Source organism: Muscardinus avellanarius (genome assembly GCF_963383645.1).
Source record: "Muscardinus avellanarius genome assembly, chromosome: 1".
Taxonomy (NCBI): domain Eukaryota; kingdom Metazoa; phylum Chordata; class Mammalia; order Rodentia; family Gliridae; genus Muscardinus; species Muscardinus avellanarius.
The window spans coordinates 99,041,205-99,064,549 of NC_137786.1; the positions used below are offsets into that span (position 1 = coordinate 99,041,205).

Genomic DNA, 23,345 nt, shown 5'->3' on the forward strand with positions numbered 1-23,345 from the left:
GGGGCGACGCTATAAAAGCAAGAACTCGTCCATCTTCCTCTTCTCCACTAGGTTAGGCGATTAGCGCTGGAGTCTTTTTATTGATTAATCTATCATCGGCGCCTGGCCCGGGACCTGGCACATAGCGGGCGCTGGATAAATGATCGCGGGATAACTGGCTGCAGTGTGCACAGAAGCGCCTACGAATTTGGCCACAGTACGGCTCAGAAGAGGGGAAGGGGCCTGACGCCTCCATCTGCAAAGGTGCGCGGGACCCGCAGCGCCCCGGGCGGCCCCGCGGCTGCGCACTGCGGGCCGGGCGGGGGCGTGGCCGTGCCCGGGGGCGTGGCCGGCCCCGTCCGCGCGTGCGCAGTGCGCCCTCCCCGCCTCCGACAAGATGGCGGGGGCCGAGTAGCGAGGGGGCGGAGTGTGGCTGCCGGAAGGGCCGCTGCTTGGGGGGGAGCTTCGGGCGAAGGCCCGGGAGCAGCGGGCCGAGGCTGGCGCGATGCTGTTCCCGGGGAGCAGCGGTGGCCGCCGGTGAGGACGGCGAGGCGCGGCGTGGCCTCCCCGGCCCCCCTATGTACGCCTCCCGGGTCGCGGGTCCGGTCGCCGCTCTGCCCGCCTCGCTGCCGTCCTCGACGCGCGGGTCCTGGAGCTCGGGCGGCGGCAGGGACTGCGTCGGGCCGGAGGGGAAGAGCCCGGGCGGCGGCCGCGCTGCGGGCCGCGGGGCGAGCGTCTGGCAGGTGAGCGAGGCTGCGGCTCGGGTCTCCGCTCGGGTCTCCGCGGCCCCACCGCGCCCCGGGGGCGTCGCGACGCCCTTTGACCCCGCGCCCTTCCAGGCCCGGGAGGAGGCTGCGCCCCTCGGCCCGGCCCCCGCGCGGTGGGGCGGAGGGCGGGTGGGTCGCCCGCCCCTCCGGTGTCGGTCGCTCCTCGGTCTTCCTCGATTTCTTCTTGCTTCCTTTCAGAGTTTTTAGTTCTCAGTCTGGGAAGATGACCCGATATCCTGGCCTGTGGAGTTACAAAGAGAAGGCTTGTTACCCGGAGGCCGGTGAATTCTGTTCACCTGGAGGAAGGAATCGAGTCCCCGGGGCTCGGGGCTGTTTTTAGAAGGGTCTGATTCTCTGACCCTGCAAACTCCTGCGGGTAGGGGAATGGAGCTGGGGATGGCAAGTGGTGGTTCAGCCAAGTCATTCATCTCTTCAGCGTAGTAAATCTGTGCTCTTTTGAGGCGGTGCTTTTTTTTGTAGAACCAGTGAAGGAATTAGAAATCATTATGTTTCTTTACAAAAACGAGACCTTACAAAAATGTAAGCTCACGTTATGACACAAGAAAGGATATGACTTATTCTATTATTTAGGGTTAGCTTCAGTTGCACACTGGCGCTTTAGAATCCTGTATTGTACAAGCCCTTTGTTTTATTTAGAAGGGACTAAGATGGAGATAAGCTTCTTAAAGTTCAGAACTTCTCAAATTTCTTGTATTCTCAATCGTTGCTACAGCTTAACAATTCTTACAGTGCTTGGTACTTTCAACAAAATTTAGATTTGTGCCAGGCTCACCTCTCCTTTATTACCGTAGCAGGAGTGATCACAGTTACTGATGTAAGATACTGGCTTAACTATGTGGTACCTTACTATAGTTTATAACTGCAAACAGCAAGATCTAAGTGGCAGTGGAGGACGTTGCCCTGGTTGACTGTCTCATCCTGTCCTATATTTGGATAACGTGTCAAGAGCCCCAAAATCGTGGACATGCGATTTAAAATAGAAGTGATACAGTTTGCCCTTTGAGATTGCAAATGGGTAAACCTTTTAAACTAAAGTTTAGAGAAAGAAGTGTTCTCTTTCGAAAGCAAAATACTTCTGTTTGATTCTTGCAGTTTGTTGGTAGCCTTCATTGGCCATAACCAAAGACTGTTTTTAGATATTGTATCTCCTTTCTTTTTGATTCGAAGGAACAGTAGGAAAAATGGGATTTTTTAGCTCTGAATGTTGTTTTAAAAAAGAAAAAAACTTCTCCAACCACAAACTTGCCTCAAAACCTCTCACACTTCCACTCTTACAGAACCTGTTTTCTCTTTCTTTCTTTATGAACCCTCTTTGTCTCTATTCATCCAACCCATTTGCCTACTGCTGGTATCATTTGCCTATGTAACCAGGATTTCATGGTGTCAGTTTTTACCAAGCTCTTATTGATGGCCTAGAATACTTCACTTTCGGTAGACATAACCTTTCTAGTCCCAAATGCTGAAGCCTCATTATCTTTGTCAGTTTGACCTTGAAATCCTGAGGGTTGTGGGAAAACAGGATATTGGTTAGTTTTCATACTTGTGTACTTTCCTGGTCTTTAGTGTTGTGTTCTGTTTTGTCTCATTTCCTAAAGGCTTTTATAGCAAATAACTTGATCTCTTCCTTTATTGAGAAAAGTCTCAACCATTTGAGGTGTATTGCGCCTACTTCCCAATTTTCTTCGCAGCATTTTCTCTCTATTGACTCCTATCTTAGAAGAGGAAATATCTTTCTGTTAACAGCGATCCCTCCAGATGTGTCTTCCTTCCCTCTCTTCCTCTAACCTACATGATATGCATATGTTTTGTCCAGGGCTGACAGATACAAATGCTGTATGCTGCTCAACTCGAGGAGGCCATTCCAAATTATGAGTTGGCTGTGCCACTATATATTTTTTTTTTCTTAAAGTCTCTCTCTTTTTTTTTTCATCCCATGTACTAGTATAGTAAAAAGAAAATTGACTTTGAGCCAGGTGGATCTTTTAATCTTGAATTTGAAGCCTGTTAAAACCACCTACTAGTCCGGTGTGGTGGCGCACGCTTGTAATCCCTGCACTTGGGAGGTGGAGACAGGAGGATCCCGCTGGTTCGGAGCCAGCCTCGCTGGCTAAGAGACCCTGTTTCCAAATAAAAATATAAAAATAGGTCTGGGAGTGTTGCCTGGAGGTAGAAGGGCTTCCGGGAACCCCAGTACCATCAAAAAATAAAAATAATAAAAATAAAACCACTTACTAGCTATATGTCTGTGGTCACATTACCACTCAGACTATTTTTTGTTCATAAAGTAGGATGTTATACTTAATCTCACAGGATGGATGTGGAAGGAATTAATACTGGTTAAATGTCCATTCAAGTGTTCAGTACATTGTGGAGTTCCTTTCTTTTTCACTGTGTCTTCTTTAGACATTTTTTTTTTTTTTTTTTTTTTTTTTTTTTTTGGTGGTGGTACTGGGGGTGGAACCCAGAGGCTTTCTACCTCTGGGCTACACCCCCAGACCTATTTTATATTTTTTATTTGGAAACAGGGTCTCACTAAGTTGCCGAGAGCCTCACTAAGTAGCTGAGGCTGGCTTCGAACTTGTGCGATCCTCCTGTCTCAGCCTCCCAAGCGCAGGGATTAAAAGCGTGCGCCACCATGCCTGGCTTAGAAATTGGTAGTTTTTAAAAGTCACCTGTTGACCTATCATCTCCTAACACCAAACCCAATGGCCTTTCTTGTGTTATCTTTGGTTTCCTTAGACCATTTGTGAAATATATTCTTTTTGTGACTGTGGTAACTGGGGATTGAACCCAGGAGCATTATTCCTCTGAACTACACTTCTAGTCCTATTTTGTTCTTTATTTTTTAAACAAGGTCTTACTAAATTGCTGAGGCTGGCTTCAAACCTGCAATTCTCCTGTCTCAGCCTCCCAAGTACTGTGTGCCGCTGTACCCAGCTGCAAAATATATTCTTTACTTATAAAACGATTTAATTTCTTGGATCTTCTACATTGTACTTCCTGATTTCCTATTTCTCAGAAAATTTCTTCATATTTCCTACACCACTCAATTTTGCTCTTTACCCCTAAACATAGCTATTCCCTATATCAATTAGGCTGCAGACAGGATTTAAGAGCAAAAGTAATGTATTGGCTCATGGGATTGGAAAATGCATAGATGGAAATGACTTGAAGTGTAGTTTGTTCATAGAGTATGTCATTGGCACCGAAGTCCCATTTCTCTGCTAGTCTCAACATTATCATCCTGTTTGAGCTTTATGCTTAAACTGGCTTCCCTCCTAATAAAAAGATGGCTATCGGCAATATTCATGTTATGGACTTCTTCATATACTTTCTTTTTTTTTTTTTTCTTTTTTTGTGGTACTGGGGTTCCTGGAAGCCGGTCTATCTCCGGGCTACACTCCCAGACCTATTTTATTTTTGGAAACAGGGTCTCCTAAGCCAGCGTGGCTGGCTTTGAACCTACGCGATCCTCCTGTCTCTGCCTCCCAAGTGCGGGGATTACAAGCGTGCGCCACCACGCCCGGCTTCATATACTTTCAAAGGGAGAGAGAACGCTTCTCTTCTAGCCTTTCCCAAAAGTCCTCAGGTTTACTCTGATTGGACAAATGCAGATGATCATGTAGCCAAGTGTACTGGTAGAGCGAATCCTGCCTAAAAATAGTGAGTAAGTACAGTATAATGCAGGGGCAGTGGGATGGTCCTCGGGAGGTAACCACATCTGCAAGGGTCTGTATACTTCTCATTGTTTCTTAGTGATCATTTCCTTTTTCTTCATGATTATAAATAATTTCTCTGTGAGCATTTATTCTAAAACTTCCTACGTCTTTGGGTTGCTGTATGTCTCTGTCTGAAATGTACTGCCTGAAGCTTAACTCATACCAAACTGAATCCATCTGATCTCTGTCTTCACCTGATGTGTTTATATGTGCATATGTGTATTTGTATTCCTCTTTTTCTGGTTTTTCTTGTAACCACCTATCCCTCAGCCTTAAAACCTTGCAGTCATTGTGGTTCTTCCACTGTCAAATCTGTTGTCAGATATGGAATACATGATTTAAACAGTATCCCACAGAGTTGGAGAACTCCATGGTTAGTCAATTTAATAACAATGATGTTTTCAAGTATCCAGGTTTTTTTCGTTTAAACTTGACAATCCTTAGTGTGCTGATTTTGGACTGAGATTGTCCCATCATGGTTGCAGGTGGCTCTTTCTGCTCCAGGCATCACAATCTCACAGCTAGGAAAGTCAAATGGAAGTTTGCCCTCTCAAATCTTACTAATCAACAAGAAAATCTTCACAGAAAGCCTATATCAGATGTCCATCCTGGCATGCCCACACCCTGGTTGCAGGAAGGGTAGGAAACCCAGTATTTGGCATTTCAATCTCAGAAGGAGAAGGCAAATACCTGAGAAGTCACATTGTCAGTGACATAGCTCTATAATATCTTACGGAAAGTACATTGACATAAGAATTTCAGACAGTAGTAGCAAACTTTTTAATTTATATATTTTGGTGGTGCTGGGGATTGAGCCCGGGGCATTCTACCTCTATGCTACATCCCAGCTATATTTGGGTTTTATTTGGAAATAGGTCTTGCTAAGTTGCTGAGGGCCTGGCTGAGTTGCTGATGCTGGCTTTGAAGCTGCAATCTTCCTGTCTCAGCCTCCCAAGAGCAGGGATTACAAGTGTGCACCACCACACCCGGCATGTGTAGTGGCATTTTTGAAGAGACAATTCTTTTGTTTTGTGGACCATTCCAAATATTATATGACAGTGTAGGTTCAAAGCCAGCCTCAGCTACTTAGGGAGGCTCTCAGCAACTCAGTGAGACCCTGTTTCCAAATAAAATATAAAAAAATAGGACTGGAAGTGTAGCCCTGAGATAGAAAGCCCCTGGGTTCCATCCCCAGTACCACAAAAAATAATTAATTAATTAAAAAAATAAATGACATAACCAAATTCAGCTGGGCATGGTGGCACACAGTAATCCCAGTACTTAGGAGGCTGAGGCAGGAGGATTGCAAACTTGAGGACAGCCTCAGTATTTAGTGAAGCCCTCTGCAACTTAGACCTTGTTTCAAAATAAAAATTAAAAATAGGTCTGGGGTGTAACTTGGTGGTAGAATGCCCCTGGGTTCAATCCCCAGTATAGAAGAAGAAGGAGGAGGAGAAGGAGAGAAGGAAGAGGAGGAGGAGGAGGAGGAGGGGATTCAAACTGGCTTAAAAGAAGCACTTAGATCTTGTAGTTGAACTTTAGCTTAGATATCATTCAGTGACTCACATGAAATCAAGGAGCTGGCTCAATTTTTTATTTGTTATGCTCTATCATTCTCCTTATTTTGGTTTCATTTTCAAGCTAGCCTATATCATGTAGTGAATCACTGTAGCACTTTCAGGTCTAATACCCTCATATCACATACAAAGTAAAATGGAAAAATATATACTTTTCTTTTTCAGTGCTGGGGATTGAGCCCAGGGTCTTGTGCATGCTAGGCAAGTGCTCTTCCCCTGAGCCCTTTTTATTTAGACTTGTATCCCATCCCCAAGATATCTCATGCATAGGCAAATATTTCAAAATCCAGGAAACCCAATTATTTCTGGTCCCAAATAATTATTACATTATATTGTTTAGGAAATAATGACAAGAAAAAAGAAAGGCTTGATGTGTTGTTTAAACGCATTTTTTTTTCTTTTCTGTTTTTGTACTAGAGATTGAATGCAGGGGCATTCTACCTTCAAGGTACACCCCAGCCCTTTTAGTTTTTTATTTTGAAATAGTCTCACTAAGTTGCTGAGGCTGGCCTTGAACCTTACAGTCCTCCTATCTCAGCCTCTGAAGTGCTGGAATTACAGGCATGCACCATTTTCCTAAATATTTTTAATCCATCGTTGATTGAATTCAAAGATGCAAAACCCAAGGATATGTAGGACTGGATATAGGTTCTCAAGCAATACAACTAAATATGAGTGTTATTCACTTAAAACATATTTTTAGGGGTTGGGGTGCTAACTCAGTGGTAGAGTGCTTCCCTAGCATGCCCAAGTCCCTGGCTTTATCCCTAGCACTACAAAAAACTAGCCAGACAATAACAAAACCAAATATTTTTGAAAGTCTTGTGTGCAAATAGCATGACTAAAATAGTGGGCAAGCCGGGCGTGGTGGCGCACGCTTGTAATCCCCGTGCTTGGGAGGCGGAGACAGGAGGATCGTGCAGGTTCAGAGCCAGCCTCGCTGGCTTAAGAGACCCTGTTTCCAAATAAAAATATAAAACGGGTCTGGCAGTGTAGCCCTGAGGTAGTAGGGTTTCCAGGAACCTCAGTACCACCAAAAAAAAAAAGGGCAAAACAGAGCCTGTGTTCTCTTTGAGCTTAAATTTTATTGGGGGACATACATAGTTAAAAAATTATACATATACACATATTCACACACACAAATACCATCAAGTAGTATATAAGCTTTGAAAGAAGTTCAGGGAATAAAGCCTAATGAGATCAATAAGGGAACGTTTAGGTCAATAAGGGAACGTTTTCTTGAGACCCTTTTGGGATGTGAGATCTGAATGAATGAAGTAATGGACTAAGTCACAAAATGTTTACATGATGTTCATGTGAGATAACCTGTACTGTCCTTGTCAGGATTTAAAATAAACATTATTATTCTAGCCTTTTAAAATGAATTACTCATGCTTCGGTTCTGGAAAAGTTTATGTTTGATTGGAATTTATTTCTTCCTAAATGTTGGAGAAACCATCTAGACTGGGAATTTTCTTTGTGGAAAAGGTTTTCGTTATTAATTTAATCTTTCTTTCTCTCTCACTCACTCTTGTAGTACTAGGCATTGAACCCAGTGCCTTAAACATGCTGGACAAGCTGCCTACCACTAGCTACATCCTCAGCCCTCGATTTCTCAGTTTTAAATGAATACAGGTTTTCTATCTGGTGATTATTTTGGTAATTATTACCCTAAGAGTTTATTTTTTTATCTAAACTTTTAAACTTACTGACATAAAATTGTTCATAATAAATATTCTGTTGTCTTTTTAATGGCTTCAGGAAAGAATTCCCTTTTTATGTCCCTCATAAATTATTTGTACCTTCTCGTAATTTGCCAGTCCTATTTATGTTCCTTTTTTATTGCATCAATTTCTGCTCTTTATTGACTTCCTTCTACTTTTGGGAGTTTACCTGGTTGTTCTTTTGTTAACTTCTTGTAGTCCATTCTTTTACAGCACTTCTTTTTTGTGTGTATGTGGTACTGGGGTGGAGCCCAGGGGCTCTCTACCTCCGGGCTACACTCCCAGACCTATTTTATATTTTATTTGTAAACAGGGTCTCACTGAGTTGCTGAGAGCCTCCCTACGTAGCTGAGGCTGGCTTTGAACCTGCGCAATCCCCCTATCTCAGCCTCCCAAGCGCGGGGATTACAAGCCTGCCCGGCAGCACTTCTTTTTAAATATACTCATTTAAGGCTGAGCATTTTCCTCTAAGCTCCAGTTTAGCTATATTACTAGTTTGGGTATGTAGTATTTTATAATTAACTCAAAATATTTTCTAATTTTCAGTATGATTTCTATTTTGACTTTTGGATTATTTAAAAGTATTAATGTTTACAGTTTCTAAGCATATGGAGATTTTCTAGTTTTTCATTTAAGTTCTAATGTCTTTTCAGCATAGTCCAACAACATTGTGTTTCAAAAGCCTGTTTCAGGACTTTGAGATCTACCTTATAGCCCCAGGACCATTGGTTATCCAGATGTTGAAGTCTTTTAAATAAAATGCACATCCTTTTGTATATGTTAAATCGTCTCTTGATTACTTATAATATGCAGCACAATATAAATATTATGTCAATAGTTACCATACTATATTGTTTAGGGAATAACAAGGGGAAAAATCTCTACAGGTTCAGTACAGACACAATTATTTCTCATGTATTTTTGATCCATAGGATGCAGAATCCATGGATACAGCATATGCTACTTTTTCCTTTGTGATTATTGTGTGCAGTGTTCTTTATTTTTCATTAAATTGTATTTGTTAATTCTGTATTTCAGATCTTAAGTTTCACTAGTGATCCTTTATTTGTTCCTACCAATTAATGAAGAATATGTTAAGATATTTCAGTATGACTGAGAATTTGATTTCCCTTTGTAGTTCTCTCAACTTTTACTTTATGTATTTGAGTCTATACTAGTAGTTATATAGAAATGTATAATAGTTATGTCTTCTGAGTGACTTAACATTCTGAAGTAGTCATCTTTTATTAGGATAATACTTTTTGTAAGTCTAGTTCATATGGGATTAATATAACAAGTCCAGCTTTGTCTTTATTATAGTTGGCATGGTATGTCTTTTTCCATTCTATCTAACCTTTCTATATTCCTGTGTTTTAGATATATCTCTTAGGTGACATGGTTGAATTTAAATCTCCAATCTTATTACATACTTTATGTTTGCATTGTCTGTATTCTCTCTTCTTAACCTTTGTAGCCATTTAGATTGGTTGGCTGTTTCATCATTCAGATATTTTCTCTTATTTGGAGGTTCTCACCTCATTTTCTTTTTCTAATGACTCCAGAAACTACAATATACATCTTATGAAGTCTAATATTAATAAATACTTTTATCCTCTTCCTAGACAATGCACTTTTTGTGTGTGTGTGGTACTGGGGATTTAACCCAGGGGCATTCTACCTCTGAGCTACACCCCCAGCCCTTTTTTAAAATTTTTATTTTGAAACTGGGTTTCTCTAGGTTGATGAGAGTCTCGCTACTAGCAGAGGCTATCCTTGAAATGCAATCCTCCTGACTCAGCCTCCCATGTACTGGGATTGCAGGCAAGTGCCACCACATCTGGCTGACAATGCACTTTAATTCTATTTTTTGCAGCCTTACTCATATAATAAGTATTGTTGTTGAACTTTTAATTAATTTCTATTTAATTTCCTTCTCCCTCCTTTTTGTTGTATTAGTTTATACTGTCAGGGTTCATATTTTACCTTTCCTGTGCTCTTCTACTTAGGATCATTTCCATTGATCTTGAAGAATCTGAAACACATTCTTTAGAAATTGTCCCTTAGACACATGTTTTCTCTAATATGCCCAAGCTAGGGAGTAGTAGTAATACCAGAGGGACTCCAGATGATAGAGGGGAAATCTCAGCAAAGCTTGAATGGAAGGATAGAAGAGGAAGAAAGCTGAGGTTGTTCAATGGAGGAGCTACATACAAATATGTGTAATAGCATAAATACAACATGATTAACCTGGACACTCTCTATTGGGGGGGAGGGAAGTGGAGGGGGAAGGGCATGAAGCACAATGTAAAGGTACACCACTCTCAGTATGTTCCACTTATAAAAAAATAAAAATTAAAAAAAAGAAAGAAATTGTCCCTTAGAAAATGTCCTTATTTTAGGCAGGTATGGTGGCACACACTTGTAATCCCCGCGCTTGGGAGGCTGAGACAGGAGAATCGCACAGGTTCAAAGCCAACCTCGGCTACTTAGTGAGGCTCTCAACAACTTAGTGAGACCCTGTTTCCAAATAAAGTATAAAATAGGTCTGGGAGGGTAGCCTGGAGGTAGAAAAGCTCCTAGGTTCCACCCCCAGTACCTCAAAAAAAAAAAAAAAAAAAAAAAAAAAAAAAGGAAAGAAAGAAAGAAAAAAGAAAATGTCCTTATTTTATCCTATTTGTTTGTTTGTTTTTGCAGTTCTGGAGATCAAACCAAGGGCATTATATTTGCTATAGAAGCACCATATCACTGATCTCCATCTCTTTATTTTTTGAAGTAAGATCTTGCTAAGTTGTTCAGGCTGGCCTTAAACTTGAGATACTCCTAACTCAGCCTTCATAGTAGCTGGGATTACAAACATACAATATCATGCCTATTTATTTTCTTTCTTTCTTTCTTTCTTTCTTTCTTTCTTTCTTTCTTTCTTTCTTTATTGTGCTGGGGATGGAAACTAGAGGCTTTCTACCTTCAAAATATTTTATATTTTATTTCGAAATGGGGTGTTACTGTGTTGCAGATAGCCTCACTAAGTAGCTGAGGCTGACTTCAAACCTGTGGGATCCTTCTGTCTCAGCCTCCCAAGTACTGGGATTACAAGTGCGCACCACCATGCCCAGCTTTTTCTCTCCTTCCTGAAGGATATTTTTGCTGGATATAGAATTCTAGAGTTGGTGGTTACTTTATTTCAACACATCCCCTTGTTATAGAGCCCTCAGTTTGTTTTATTTCCCTTTTAAAATCTATCGTTTTCCTTTGGCTGCCTTTAAAATTTTAATCTTTATTTTCAGTTGTTTTACCATGCTGTGATTAAGTATTTAATTCTTTGTGCTTCAGGAAGATGTGAATTGGTGTCTTAGCAGTCTTGGAAATTTCTTCATGTATTACTTTTGCCTCATATTCTCTTGCATGTACTTTTAGGGTTTTTGGTTAGTTAAAGCCCTCTTATTTTGTTTTGAACCTCTTTTCTGTTGCTCCCTCCCCTTCCCTTCTCTTTGTGTGGAGGACTCATTCGGTTTTATCTTCAAAGTTGATGCTTTTTTCCCCCACCTATGTCTAGTCTGTTGTTTGCTCTTCCAATAAGTACTTTAGGTTATTTTGTTTTATAATACTGGAACTTTTTTTTTTGAGAGAGAGAGAGGAAAGGAGGGAGGGAGGGAGAGAGAGAGAGAGAGAGAAAGAGAGAGAGAGAGAGAGAGAGAATGAGTGTGTGTGTGTGTGTGTGTGTGTGTGTGTGTGTTACTAGAGATTGAACCCAGGGGCATTCTACCTTTGAGCTATATCCCCAATGCTATTTTTTTTATATTTTATTTTATTTTATTGGTGCGCTGTATTCATACATCATAGTGGGATACAAACTTTTGTAGACATACATGCACACATCGCCCAGTCAGCCCCCACCCGATCCCCACCCCATTCTCTCCCCATCCCTCCCTCCCATGCTTGGCTTAGTGGTTGACATCTAGTATTATAGCAATTTATACAAAATTAAAAATGATAATCTCACATAACAGTTTCATTTGTCTGATACCAAGCTTTTGATGACTTAAAGATAACATTTCAATGTTTCTTTTTACTTTCTTTCTTACCAGAGAATATTTTTTTTTTCTATTTTTTTTAGGTGAAACTATCATATATTTATATATTTATTTTTCAGGAAAAAAAATCTATCCTAATATGGAATATGAACTCTAGATACCCAAAATGATCTTGAAAAAGAACAAAGCTAGAAGATATATATTTTCTGATTTCAAACCATATAAAGCTACAATAATTGAAACAGTGTAGTACTGTTCTAAAGGCAGATATATAAACCATTGGAGTTAAATAAAAGCCTAGAGCTAAATTCTTCCCTATATTGTCAAGTTATTTTTGACAAGGTTTCCACGAACATTTGGTGGTAAAAAATAATAATCTTTTAACTAAATATTGTTAAACATAATAATTACATGGAAAAGAATAAATTTGGACCCTTACCTAATCCCATATACAAATATTAACTCAAAATAGATAAAAGACCTAAATATAAATCTTAAGACTATAAACTTTTAGGAGAAAATCTGGGTCATAAAACCTCACAACATTGAAATTGGCAGTGATTTCTTGGATATGATTTCAATGGCACAGGCAACAGAAGAGTATACAAACTCCCTAAAAAATAAAAAAAAATATTGTATATCCAAAGACAATGTAAACAGTTAATAGTTACTAATAGAATGGGATAAAATATTTCCAAATGCTATATCTGAAGGTATATTAATATTCCAACTAGAAATCCTAAAAATTAACAACAATAAAGGCAAACAATACCATTTAAAGATAGGTAAAAGACTAACATAAATAATGAATCTCCACAGATAACCAATCTTAGTTGACTGTTGGATGGAAACTCTTGTTTCTCTGGTTCTGGTGTGTGTTACCTATTTCTTTGTAGTTAATCTCTTTGAGTATTTTCTCTAGTGCTGGTTTTGAAGACATAAATTCCTTCAGTTTCTGTTTGTCATGGAAGCTTCTTATTTCTCCATTTAATTTGATAGAAAGTATGGCTGGGTAGGAGATTTTTGGCTGGAAGTTGTTTTCTTTCAGAGTTTGGAATATGTTACTCCAAGCCCTTCTGGCTCTCATGACTTGGTTTGGGAAGTCTGGAGTGATTCTAATTGGTTTGCCTCTGAATGTCACTTGGCTCTTTGTTTTTGTTGCCTTTAAGATTCTCTGCTTGGCTTCCACATTGTCATTTTGACAATTATGTGGCGTGGGGAATCCTCTTCTCCGATCCTGTCTAAAGGGAGTTCTATAAGTTTCCTGGATCTGTGTATCAACCTCTTGCTCTATGTTTGGAAAATTTTCTGCTATTACTTCCTTGAAGAGATTGTTGATCCCTTTGGTTTCACTTTCTTTTCCCTCCTCTATTCCAATATTCTTAGGTTAGCTCTCTTAAAATGGGCCCATATTTCTTCAATATCAGATTCCTGCTGTAGGATATTTTTTTCTAGATTAGAAACTATGCGTTCATTTTTGGAATGATCATCTTCTAAGAGCGAGATTCTGTTCTCCATGTGGTCTAATCGGTTGTTTGTGCTTTGAATTGAGGCCTTTACTTCATTAATTGCATCCTTTATCTCTTTTTGGCTCTCTCTGAGTTCTTTTCAAAGCACCTCTATTATTTCTACAGTTATTTTCCTGATTTGATCTTCTAGAAATCTCTGATTTTCTGTTTTATCGGGTTCTGATGTTGTGGGGTTGTGGGCATTCATTGCTCCAGTGTTATTCCTCTTTCCCATGATTTCGGAAGTTTGTGCCTTCTCTGGGTTCTTCCCTTGGGTCACTATGACTTCACTTAAGGTGCTCTGGATCTCGAGTCAGTAGTATCTCAGACCCCCACTACTCCTTTACTGGGTTGTATCACAGAGTCTCCGACCCAGAGAGTCGATAGAGGCTGCTTTAGACTGTGGGGGGTGCCAGGTTGCACGTTCTCCTATGGTGTGATATCTCTGCCACCGCCCCTCCCCCACTGGGTCAAGTCCCAGGGAGTACAGTACTGGGATTTCTCCTCTGTGGCCCGCAATTTGACTCACTGTTCTTGAGTACGCAGATGTAGCTGTACTGGATTCGGTGAATTCTCTGCTGCTGCTGCCGGTGGCAATATGGCGCCGCTGCCACGCTCTCGGCCGTGAGGCTGGCGTATTTTCTTCTTGGTTTTGATTTCCACTCTGAATCTCTGCGGCGTGTGCTGAGCTCAGCCACTGGGAGCTTTAGATTTTACCAGCGGCGAGAAATCCCACCTGGCTGTTCTGCAGCCGCTCACCTCGGCTTGCTGTAGCCGTCCGGTGAATTTGCCGCCGCCTCCAGCAGTATGGCGCTGCTGCCGCGTCCTCGGGCATGAGGCCGGTTATCTCCTCTGTGGCTCTGAGCTCTGTTCTCAGTCCGCTTTCTCTCTGGAGCCTGGTGATTTTTTTGTTTATCTGGTGATGGTGTTTTCTGGCTATGAAAGGTGCTGATTTTGTGGTAATGGAGATTGGTTGTTTGCAGGGCTCTTAAGCCCTGCTTTTCTCGGTCGCCATCTTCCCGGAAGTTCCCCCAATGCTATTTTATTTTTTATTTTCAAACAGGATCTCATTTCAGTTATCACACATTGGCCTTGAACCTGCAATCTTCTTGTCTCCACCTTCCAAGTACTAAGATCCTAGTCATGTGCCACCATGCCCAGGTCTGAGTCACTTTTTATATTTTTATAGTTTTCAGTTTCAAGCAGAAATATTGAAGTTTACTTTTATCATCATAAATGTAATGAGCATAGTTATTTTTAGTCTTTCTCTTAATTCCAATATTTCCAAATCTCTATGCATTTGATTCAGTTGTCTGTCAAAGAAATAATTTTTTTTTCTTTTTTTTTTTTTTTTTTTGCGGGTCTGGGGATGGAACCCAGGGGCATTCGACCTCCGAGCTATACCCCCCGCCCTATTTTTTATTCTTTATTTTGAAACCAGGTCTTACTGAGTTGCAGAGGGCCTCACTAAGTAGCTGAGGCTGTCCACGAACCGCGATCCTTGGTCTCACCCTCCCGAATGCTGGGATTACAAGCGTGCGCCACCATGCCAGGCTTCAAAGAAATAATTTGATGTATATGACAAAGCTAATCTTTCTCTAAAGAAGATTTTTATTTTCTATTGCCAAGTGCCTGGGGTAATAAGACCATCTTAATCAAATTTCACATCTTTAACTTTCCTAGGCTACCTAGATTACTTAAATCTAGCCTCAGTGCATGTTTTTTGCTATGGTTTGAATATGAGTGGTATCACCCAAAGACCCATTTGTTAAAGGCTTAGTCCCCAGGGTGATGCTTTGGGGAGGTAGTAGAGCCTTTAGAAGGTGGAGTCTGGTGAAAGGTCCTTAGCATCAGTGGTATCCTGTTGAGTTGGGATTGTGAGACCTCTGTCTCTTCCTTGTTTGCTTTGCTTACTGGTTCATTTAGTGAATGGTTTGTTCTGCCATGCATTCCTCCATGATGTATTTATTTATTTGTTATTTATTTATTTATTTATTTGTGGGTCTGGGGATGGAACCCAGGTGATTAATAATTAAAGATGCGGCGGGACCCATTGGTGCACAAAGCAGGAGTCCGATATAATGATATGCATGCCTTTAATCGTGGAGAGTCGACCGCCAGCCCCGCGGCCGTCCGGGTATAGTGGGGGTATAGTGTCTCTATCTGGCTTCTCTCCGATAGAGAGGCGTGGTCTCCTCTGGAAATCACAGGGCTCCGCCTCCTAGCTTCCGGCCCCGCCCCCTGCGGGGCAGCGGCTCAAACCTTTCACCAGGGGCATTAGACCTCTGAGCTACACCCCCTGCCCCATTTTTTATTCTTTATTTTGAAACAGGGTCTCACTAAGTTGCAAAGGGCCTCACTAGTAGCTGAGGCTGTCCACGAACCACTATCCTCCAGTCTCAGCCTCCAGAATGCTGGGATTACAAGCGTGCGCCACCATGCCGGGTGGCCCATTGTTTTAGATTTGCTCACTTGTCTTCAAAAACTGAGGGATGAAATGAGGAGGACAGAGATTAGAACTGAAAGAGACCCTGGGATATTATTCTTGTGCTCTTCCATCCTGTCCATCTTCTATTGTTTTCATTTTCTTTTATATTTTTATTGCTGCATTATAGTCTCACATCAAAACCATCTTCTATTTTAAGCATGTGAGATCAGAAACCCAGGAAAGATGGCTGACTTGACTTACCTAAAGTTACACTGGATTAAAATCCAGATCTTTCTGTCTTCCGTTTCAAAAGGTTCTTTCCAGCCACATGATACTACCAGGTATAGCTAAGATGATGATTTATCAGTAACAATTACAGTCTGGAAAATTATGAATGTATCTTAATTATTCATTTATAAATTACAAATGCAGTTTATTTTTATATTTTTTAATTTTAATTTTTTTTTTTTTTTTTTTTTGCGGTACTAGAGATGAAACCCAGGGGCATTCTACCTCTGAACTACATCCATAGCCATGCTTTTTACTCTTTATTTTGAAACAAGGTCTCACTAAATTGCAGAAGGGTCTTACTAAGTAGCTGAGGCTGTTTGCAAACCCCATGATCTTCCTGTCTCAGCTCCCCAAATACTGGGATTACAAGCATGCACCACCACACCTAGCTATCCAATTATTTTAGAGTTTCTAAAACTGAATTTGTTATTCTAGTATTTTAACTTCTTCAAGTTTGCTATCTGTGACTAAATTGAGACAAAAATTAGGTTCAGCCTTTAGTCTCAGCATTTATTATAAATGTCTATGCTATTTGTCTGGACTGTTGTACAGGTTAAGTATCCCTTATCAAAAATGCTTGAGGAAGAGCTGGGCGTGGCGGCGCACGCTTGTAATCCCAGTGCTTGGGAGGCTGAGACAGGATGATCGCACAGGTTCAAAGCCAGCTTCAGCTACTTAGTGAGGCTCTCAGCAACTTATTGAGACCCTGTTTCCAAATAAATTATAAATAATAGGGCTAGGGGTGTAGCCTGGAGGTAGAAAGCTTCTGGGTTTCACCCCCCAGTACCACCAAAAAAAAAAAAAAAAAAAAAAAGCCTTAGTAAATCATCAGTTTAGGGATGCTCAATTTGAATATTTCTGAAGATTTTTTTTTTCAGTACTGGGTGTGGAACCCAGGAGCATTCTACCTCCAAGCTACACCCCCAGCCCTTTTTTTTATTCTTTATCTTGAAAGTGGGTCTGTCTCACTGAGTTGCAAAGGGCCTCACTGAGCATCTGAGGCTGTCAGCAAACCAAGATCCTCCTGTCTCAGCCTCCCGAATGCTGGGATTACAAGTATGCGCTACCACACCAGCTTTTTTCTGAAGATTTTTACTTCAATAATAACCCCTGTAAGCTGCAGTTGTGCTAAAGTAAGTACCTCTGACAGTGTATGAATGATACTATGTTGCTATAATAGCATTTTATATATTTTGCCAGTGTTCCTGATATTTTGTGTTTCCACAAAATAATTGTCATTCTTGCCTTAACACACATATTTTCTATTCTTCCATGTTCATTAGAACTTGATTTTAGCACATTATTTAATTAGGCCTTTGGCATTCTACTCATCTCATTCTGGTCTTTTTTTACTGTGTTCTTTGTTATAGTTCATTTCAGAAACTCTGATCTCTTTTCTAACATTTTAATAGAATCTCTTCAATAGTTTCTTAGTTCTAAGGCAAGAGCTTTTTCTTTCCCTTCTCTAACAAATATCAGTTTACATATTAACAGCATGTAAAGATTTTCTTGTTAGCCATCAATTAAAACGAGCTTACAGATTGGAAAAGGTGTCAACAATGGACAAACAAATTTGATTATTTTACTCATTTGATTGAATATTCATGGAGAGCACATGTATTCTAACCATTGGGCTAGAAAAATAATGCATAGAATGCACTATTCTATGCATTGGGTCTCAGTTAAAACCTTTATGACCTCACAGAAATTTAATAATTACTCAAAAATTATACAGTAAAAAAAAATCAGGCCGGTTGTGCCAATATAATGTATCATGCCAGCTTCAAAATTCACTTACTCCTTTACTTTCATAGAAAATTCTACGTGATTTCTGGAGTTACTCCAAGTTAAATTTTTTTTCCCACCACTTGATATTTTATAAATTGCCACATGTTATGATTTCCGATTAGTTTATATTGGACTAATGAGATTCTTGATTTAGTTGGATCTTTGACCTCAGCTTATATCTCTATTCAGATGACAGCCTGTTAATTAAATATTATTATTAGGACCTTGAGGACTGTACATGAACCATGAAAATTCTTCTCCCAGAATATTAAGTGTAAAGCCAGGCATGATGGCACACTCCTATAATTCCAGTACTTGGGATGCTAAGACAGGAGAATCACAGATTTGAGGTGAGCCTTGACAACTAGGCCCTCAACAACTTAGTGAGACCTTGTTTCATTTTGTACTGGGCTATGGCTCAGAGATAGAGTGCCCCTGGATTCAATCCCTAGCACCAAGTTGCTGGAGTTCTTGCTAAGTTGCTGAGGCTGGCCTCGGACTTCTGATCCTCCTTGTCTTAGCTTCCCAAGTACTAGGATTATTGGTATGTGCCCTGTGCTAAGCCTCAAATTTCCTCAGTATTTTTAAAAACATTTTAAGTAATATTTTTTTAATATCTGAAGTGTTAAAAAATATTTCAAAATAAGAAGGAAAAGCTGGGCGTGGTGGCACATGCTTGTAATCCCAGTGCTTGGGAGGCTGAGACAGGAGGATCGCATGGGTTCAAAGCCAGCCTCAGCTACTTAGGCTCTCGGCAACTCAGTGAGACCCTGTTTCCAAATAAAATATAAATGGGTCTGGGAGTATAGCCCGGAGGTAGGAGCAAATAAGATTTTATAGAGATGATTTCTATAAAATGGTTAACAAATATAGACCAAGTCTCACTGTATAAGTAGACCTTGTTTTTAAACTTTGTGTTCTCTCTTGTAAAAGAACACGTATTTTTAAAAAAAAAATTTTTTCTTTGAAAGTTCCAAGTGATGGTGGTGGTGTTTGAACAAATCTGTTTGATGGTTGGTGTCAATTGAGAAAGGTATCTAAATGTGAAATGAGTGTGTGTGTGTGTGTGTGTGTGTGTGTGACACCAAGGATTGAACCTGGGGTATTCTACCTGAGCTACATCCCCAGCCCTATTTTATTTTTTATTTTGAAACAGGGTCTTGCTAGGTTGATAAAAATTTCACTCAGCTGTTCTGAGGCCTATGATCCTCCTGTCTCAGCCTCCCAAGTACTGGGATTACAAGTATATGCCACCACACCCGGCTTTGAAATTTATTCCAATTCTCAAATCTTGCTTTTTACTTCTGTAAAAGCTATATGGCATATCAGATAACAACTCAACCTTGGAGTACTTGACAGAAAAAGTTTATAAAGTAAATATGAGTTTTAGGGTTGTGTGTATATATGTAGAATTGGGGATTAAATCCCAGGGCATTCTACCTCTGAGCAACTCTCCCAGCTCTTTTTATTTTTTATATTGAAACAAAGTCTTGCTAAGTTGATGAGAGTCTTGCCAAGTTGCTGAGGCTGGGATCAAACCTGCAATCCTCCTGTCTCTGCCTTTCAAGTACTGGGATTACAGGTGTGTTTCACGATGCCCAGCTGAAGATTTAGCTTTAAAAATATTAATCTGAGTTGGGAGTATAACTCCGTGATAGAGTACATAGAATTTGAGAGGTTCTGGTTGAATCCTTAGCACCAAAAAAAAAAAAAAAAAGATAATCTCTGTTCAAAGAGGAAATTATATTTATTAGGTTGCCTTGATTTTCTTCTCTCTTCCCTCTTTGAAGATATTGTTAAATATTTATTATGAACTGGTTTATTAGGTGACTCATCTCCTGATCCCTGAATGAACCTGTTTAATAAGTATTACTAGCGGTAGTCCACATGACTAGGTTTCTGATTTGATCGGCAGAGTCTAGTAATACTATAGGTAGGGTTTATTCATTTTTATTAATAGTAAGTTTTGATTATTTAGCCTATAATAGCAAATATTTATCTTTAGATATTCAGAAGTGAACTAAAGCAAGAGGAAGAGGGATATATTAAAAAAATGAGACAGTATTAGGTAGTACCTACTGCAGTTGGTATGTAGGATGTTGAAATAGAATTTTTTTTTCTCATTAAAGGTAAGAATTTGGGGTATTAGTATGAAAATGGAAGTCTTGTAACAAAGATTTGGTTTAAAGTATTAATGAAAGCCGGGTGTGGTGGCCCCACTTGTAATCCCAGCACAGGTTTGAAGCCAGCCTCAGCTACTTAGGCTCTCAGCAACTTAGTGAGACCCTGTTTCCAAATAAAGTATAACATAGGTCTGGGAGTATAGCATGGAGGTAGAAAAGCCCCTGGGTTCCACCCCCAGTGCCACCAGAAAGAAAGAAAGAAGGAAAGAAGGAAAAGAAGTAGGGCTGAGTATAGCTCAGAGGTAGAATGTCCCTGAATAACACCCCGAGTACCACATGCAAAAAAAAAAAAAAAAAAAATGAGAGCCAGGTGTGGTGGCACACGCTTGTAATCCCAGCATTTGGGAAGCTGAAACGGGAGGATTGTAGATCACAGGCAGCCTCAGCTACTTAGTGGGGCCCTGTTTCAAAATAAAGAATAAAAAATAGGGCAGGGGGTATATCTCGGGGGTCGAATGCCCCTGAGTCCATCCCCAGACCTGCCAAAAAGAAAATAATAATAAATACCATTATTAGGCCTTATTCCTTTATAGGTGCCAAATTTTGGTTTAGTGTCAATTAAAATTGGATTTTTTTATCAGTTCTGATAATTTATCGCTTATTTGACTGATAGTAAAGGGCTAATTCCTAGGTTATAAACTGATAAATGGTTCACCAACTAACAAAAGTAGGCATTTTATGGTATTTTAAACATTAAGGTGATGATTTTTAATCTTGTTTTTCAGGAGAGGGGAGGCTTTTTTCTTTTACTTATTTTCAAATGAATCGTTAAGTGGTGGTACATGCCTGTAATCACAGCTAATGGGGAAGCTGAGACTCACCTTAGGTAACAGTGTGGAAAAGAACCTGCTTGGTAACAATAGGCATGGCTAACTATACTTTTGGATACATTTTCAAAATGAATAAAATGTTAGGATTATGTGACATAATTATAAAATTTGTGCATAATTCAAAACTAACTTGCAGGGTGTATGTGCTGGGGACTGAACCCGGGGCCTCATGCATACTAAGCATGCTACCTTTGAGCTATATCCTTAGCCTCCTGCTTTTGTTGTTTTTAAGCAAATTATGTATCTACACAGAGAAGACCTGAAAGAGGTAACCAAAATACCAAGTACTCCTCTTTAGTACTTCTAGGTTGGACATAAATTAGTCACAACATTTGAAGGAGAAAATGTCAATAATTATTTCTCAAAACTATGGCCAAGCCTCCCAAGTACTAGGATTACAAGTGTGTGCCACCACACCTAGCTCTTTAGAGGTAATTTAAAATCTCTTCTTAAACTACTATTTAGTGAACACCTATTAGGTACAAAGTATTGTGACAGTACAAGTGAAATCTGTTGTGGGCTCTTTCCTTGATGTTTTCATAGCCAAAAATGGGATAGGAATGTACGTAAAAAGATGCATAATGTGTGTGTGCCATAGAAGGTAGGAACAGTGGATGGAAGAACAGGGTAAACTGATTCTAGGAGAGGTATAGGGTTGTTTCATGGAAATACATGTTTGAGATGAACCTTCATTTGGACCAGAAGAATAATTGAAAATCTAAGGAAGCATTTCAGCCAGGTGTGGCGGCACATACCTGTAATTCTAACTTTGAAGCCAACCTCAGAAATTTAGTAAAACTTTCAGCAAGTTAACGAGACTCTGTTTCCAAATAAGAAATAAATAGGGCTTGGGGTATAGCTTGGAGGTAGAATGCCCCTGGGTTCAATCCTTCGTAACAAAAAAAAAAAGATTTAATTTCAGAGTAACTAATAAGTACACATTTGATCCTAATAACAACTCTGTAAAATGAGCCAAATAGTTATTCCTATTTTTGCAGATGAAAGAGTAGTCAAGTCTTAGAAAAAATAAGCAAGCATCATGACCGTATCCTTGTAATCCTAGTATTTGGGAAGCTGTGACAGGAGGATTGCTGGTTCGAGATCAACCTCTGCAGCTTAGCAAGGCCCTTGGCAACTTAGTGAGACCCTATTTCAAAATAAAAAATAAAATAGAGTGGGGATATGGCTTAGAGGTAGAAGGTCCCTGGATTCAGTCTCCAGTATCCTTCACACAAAATAAACAAGAAGTATTAAGTGACTTTTCCAGTGTCATAGAGCTACAAAATAAAAGACTTAGACCTTGAACCTTAATCTTAAATTTTCATCTAATGTATCACATTAGAGCAAAGAGCTGTAAGAAGCCATAAATTTTAAAAGTGGTTAATTGTCTAGGTAACTTGATTATTATTAAGATGCAAGTTCTGATATAGAATTAAAGCTGTAGTATGCAGAAGAATGGCTCTCCAAAGATGTCCACCTCCTTATACGCAGAATCCGTGAATATGCTGTTATGTGGCGTAGGGGACTTAAGGTTAAAAACATCAGATACCCTGGAAATAGGGAGATTTTCCTGGATTATTTGTATGGGTTCAATATAATGGTCTTCAAAGTAGTCTCTTAAGAGTGGAAGGGTGGCAGAAAAATGAGGATGAGAGATGTGACGATAGACACACCGTCATAGAGTCCTGCCAAGTGAGAACTCAGCCTTGTTTGAAGTTGAAGCAAGGAACACAGTCGATCACTAAAAGCTAGAAAGAACAACAAAATGGATTCTCCTTAGAGCCTCCAGACAGGAGTGCAGGCCTGCAAACACCTTGCTTTTAGCTCAGTGAGTCTCATTTTGGACTTCTGAACTATAGAATTGTAAGGTTTTAAACTTGTATTGCCTTAAACCACCAAATTTGTGGTAATTTGTTGTGGCAGCCATAGAAAACCTAATATACTTAGGAAACTGTTCGTGTAGGAAGACTAATTACCTTGCCCTTCAGGCACTCCATGGCTGAACTCCACACTGTCTCAATTCTCCTGTCAGCAGTGGAAAGCATGGAATGTCCTCAGGAGTATAAAAAGAACTTTTTAGATGTTTGCTGATTGGAGAGGAGAAAGTTTAGAGGGAGAAAAACTAGGTAAGATTCTATTAATGGTGCTAGGATCACTTCTTTTGAGACTTCCACACTTCGAGGTAACACAGAATGACCAGAGAAGTCTGGCGTGTGGAAGACCGCATCTCCTACTTAGCTCATTCATCACTAAAACCCCATGGACATTGCGGCATTTCACTTCATCCTCACGTCCCATGACCAATCAGGAAAAGTCTTCACAACTATTTGGGCCTGGAAATCGCTTTATTCTCTTATATTTTTTCCATCCAATTATAATCAAGTATGAATCTGAAGGCTGAAAAATTTCTAGGTGAACCTGAGCTTTATTTGTAGAACTTACATTTTTACTAGCAATAGTTATTTTTTAAAGAAAAAAATATTGTTGATCGTGTGTGTG

The 23,345-nt window shown here is 40.0% G+C and overlaps 1 protein-coding gene across 4 annotated transcripts in view; it reads left to right on the forward strand.

Annotated features, from left to right (window-relative positions):
* Positions 1-557: 557 nt before the first annotated feature.
* APC (APC regulator of WNT signaling pathway) overlaps positions 558-23,345 on the forward strand; it is a gene marked incomplete at both ends in the record, with an annotated part of 114,077 nt that continues 91,289 nt past the window's right edge. For all 4 annotated transcript variants that reach the window (XM_080696151.1, XM_080696157.1, XM_080696164.1 and 1 more), the window contains one exon: positions 558-722. In XM_080696151.1, the coding sequence (XP_080552277.1) occupies positions 558-722 (165 nt within the window). The remainder of the gene's footprint in view (positions 723-23,345) is intronic.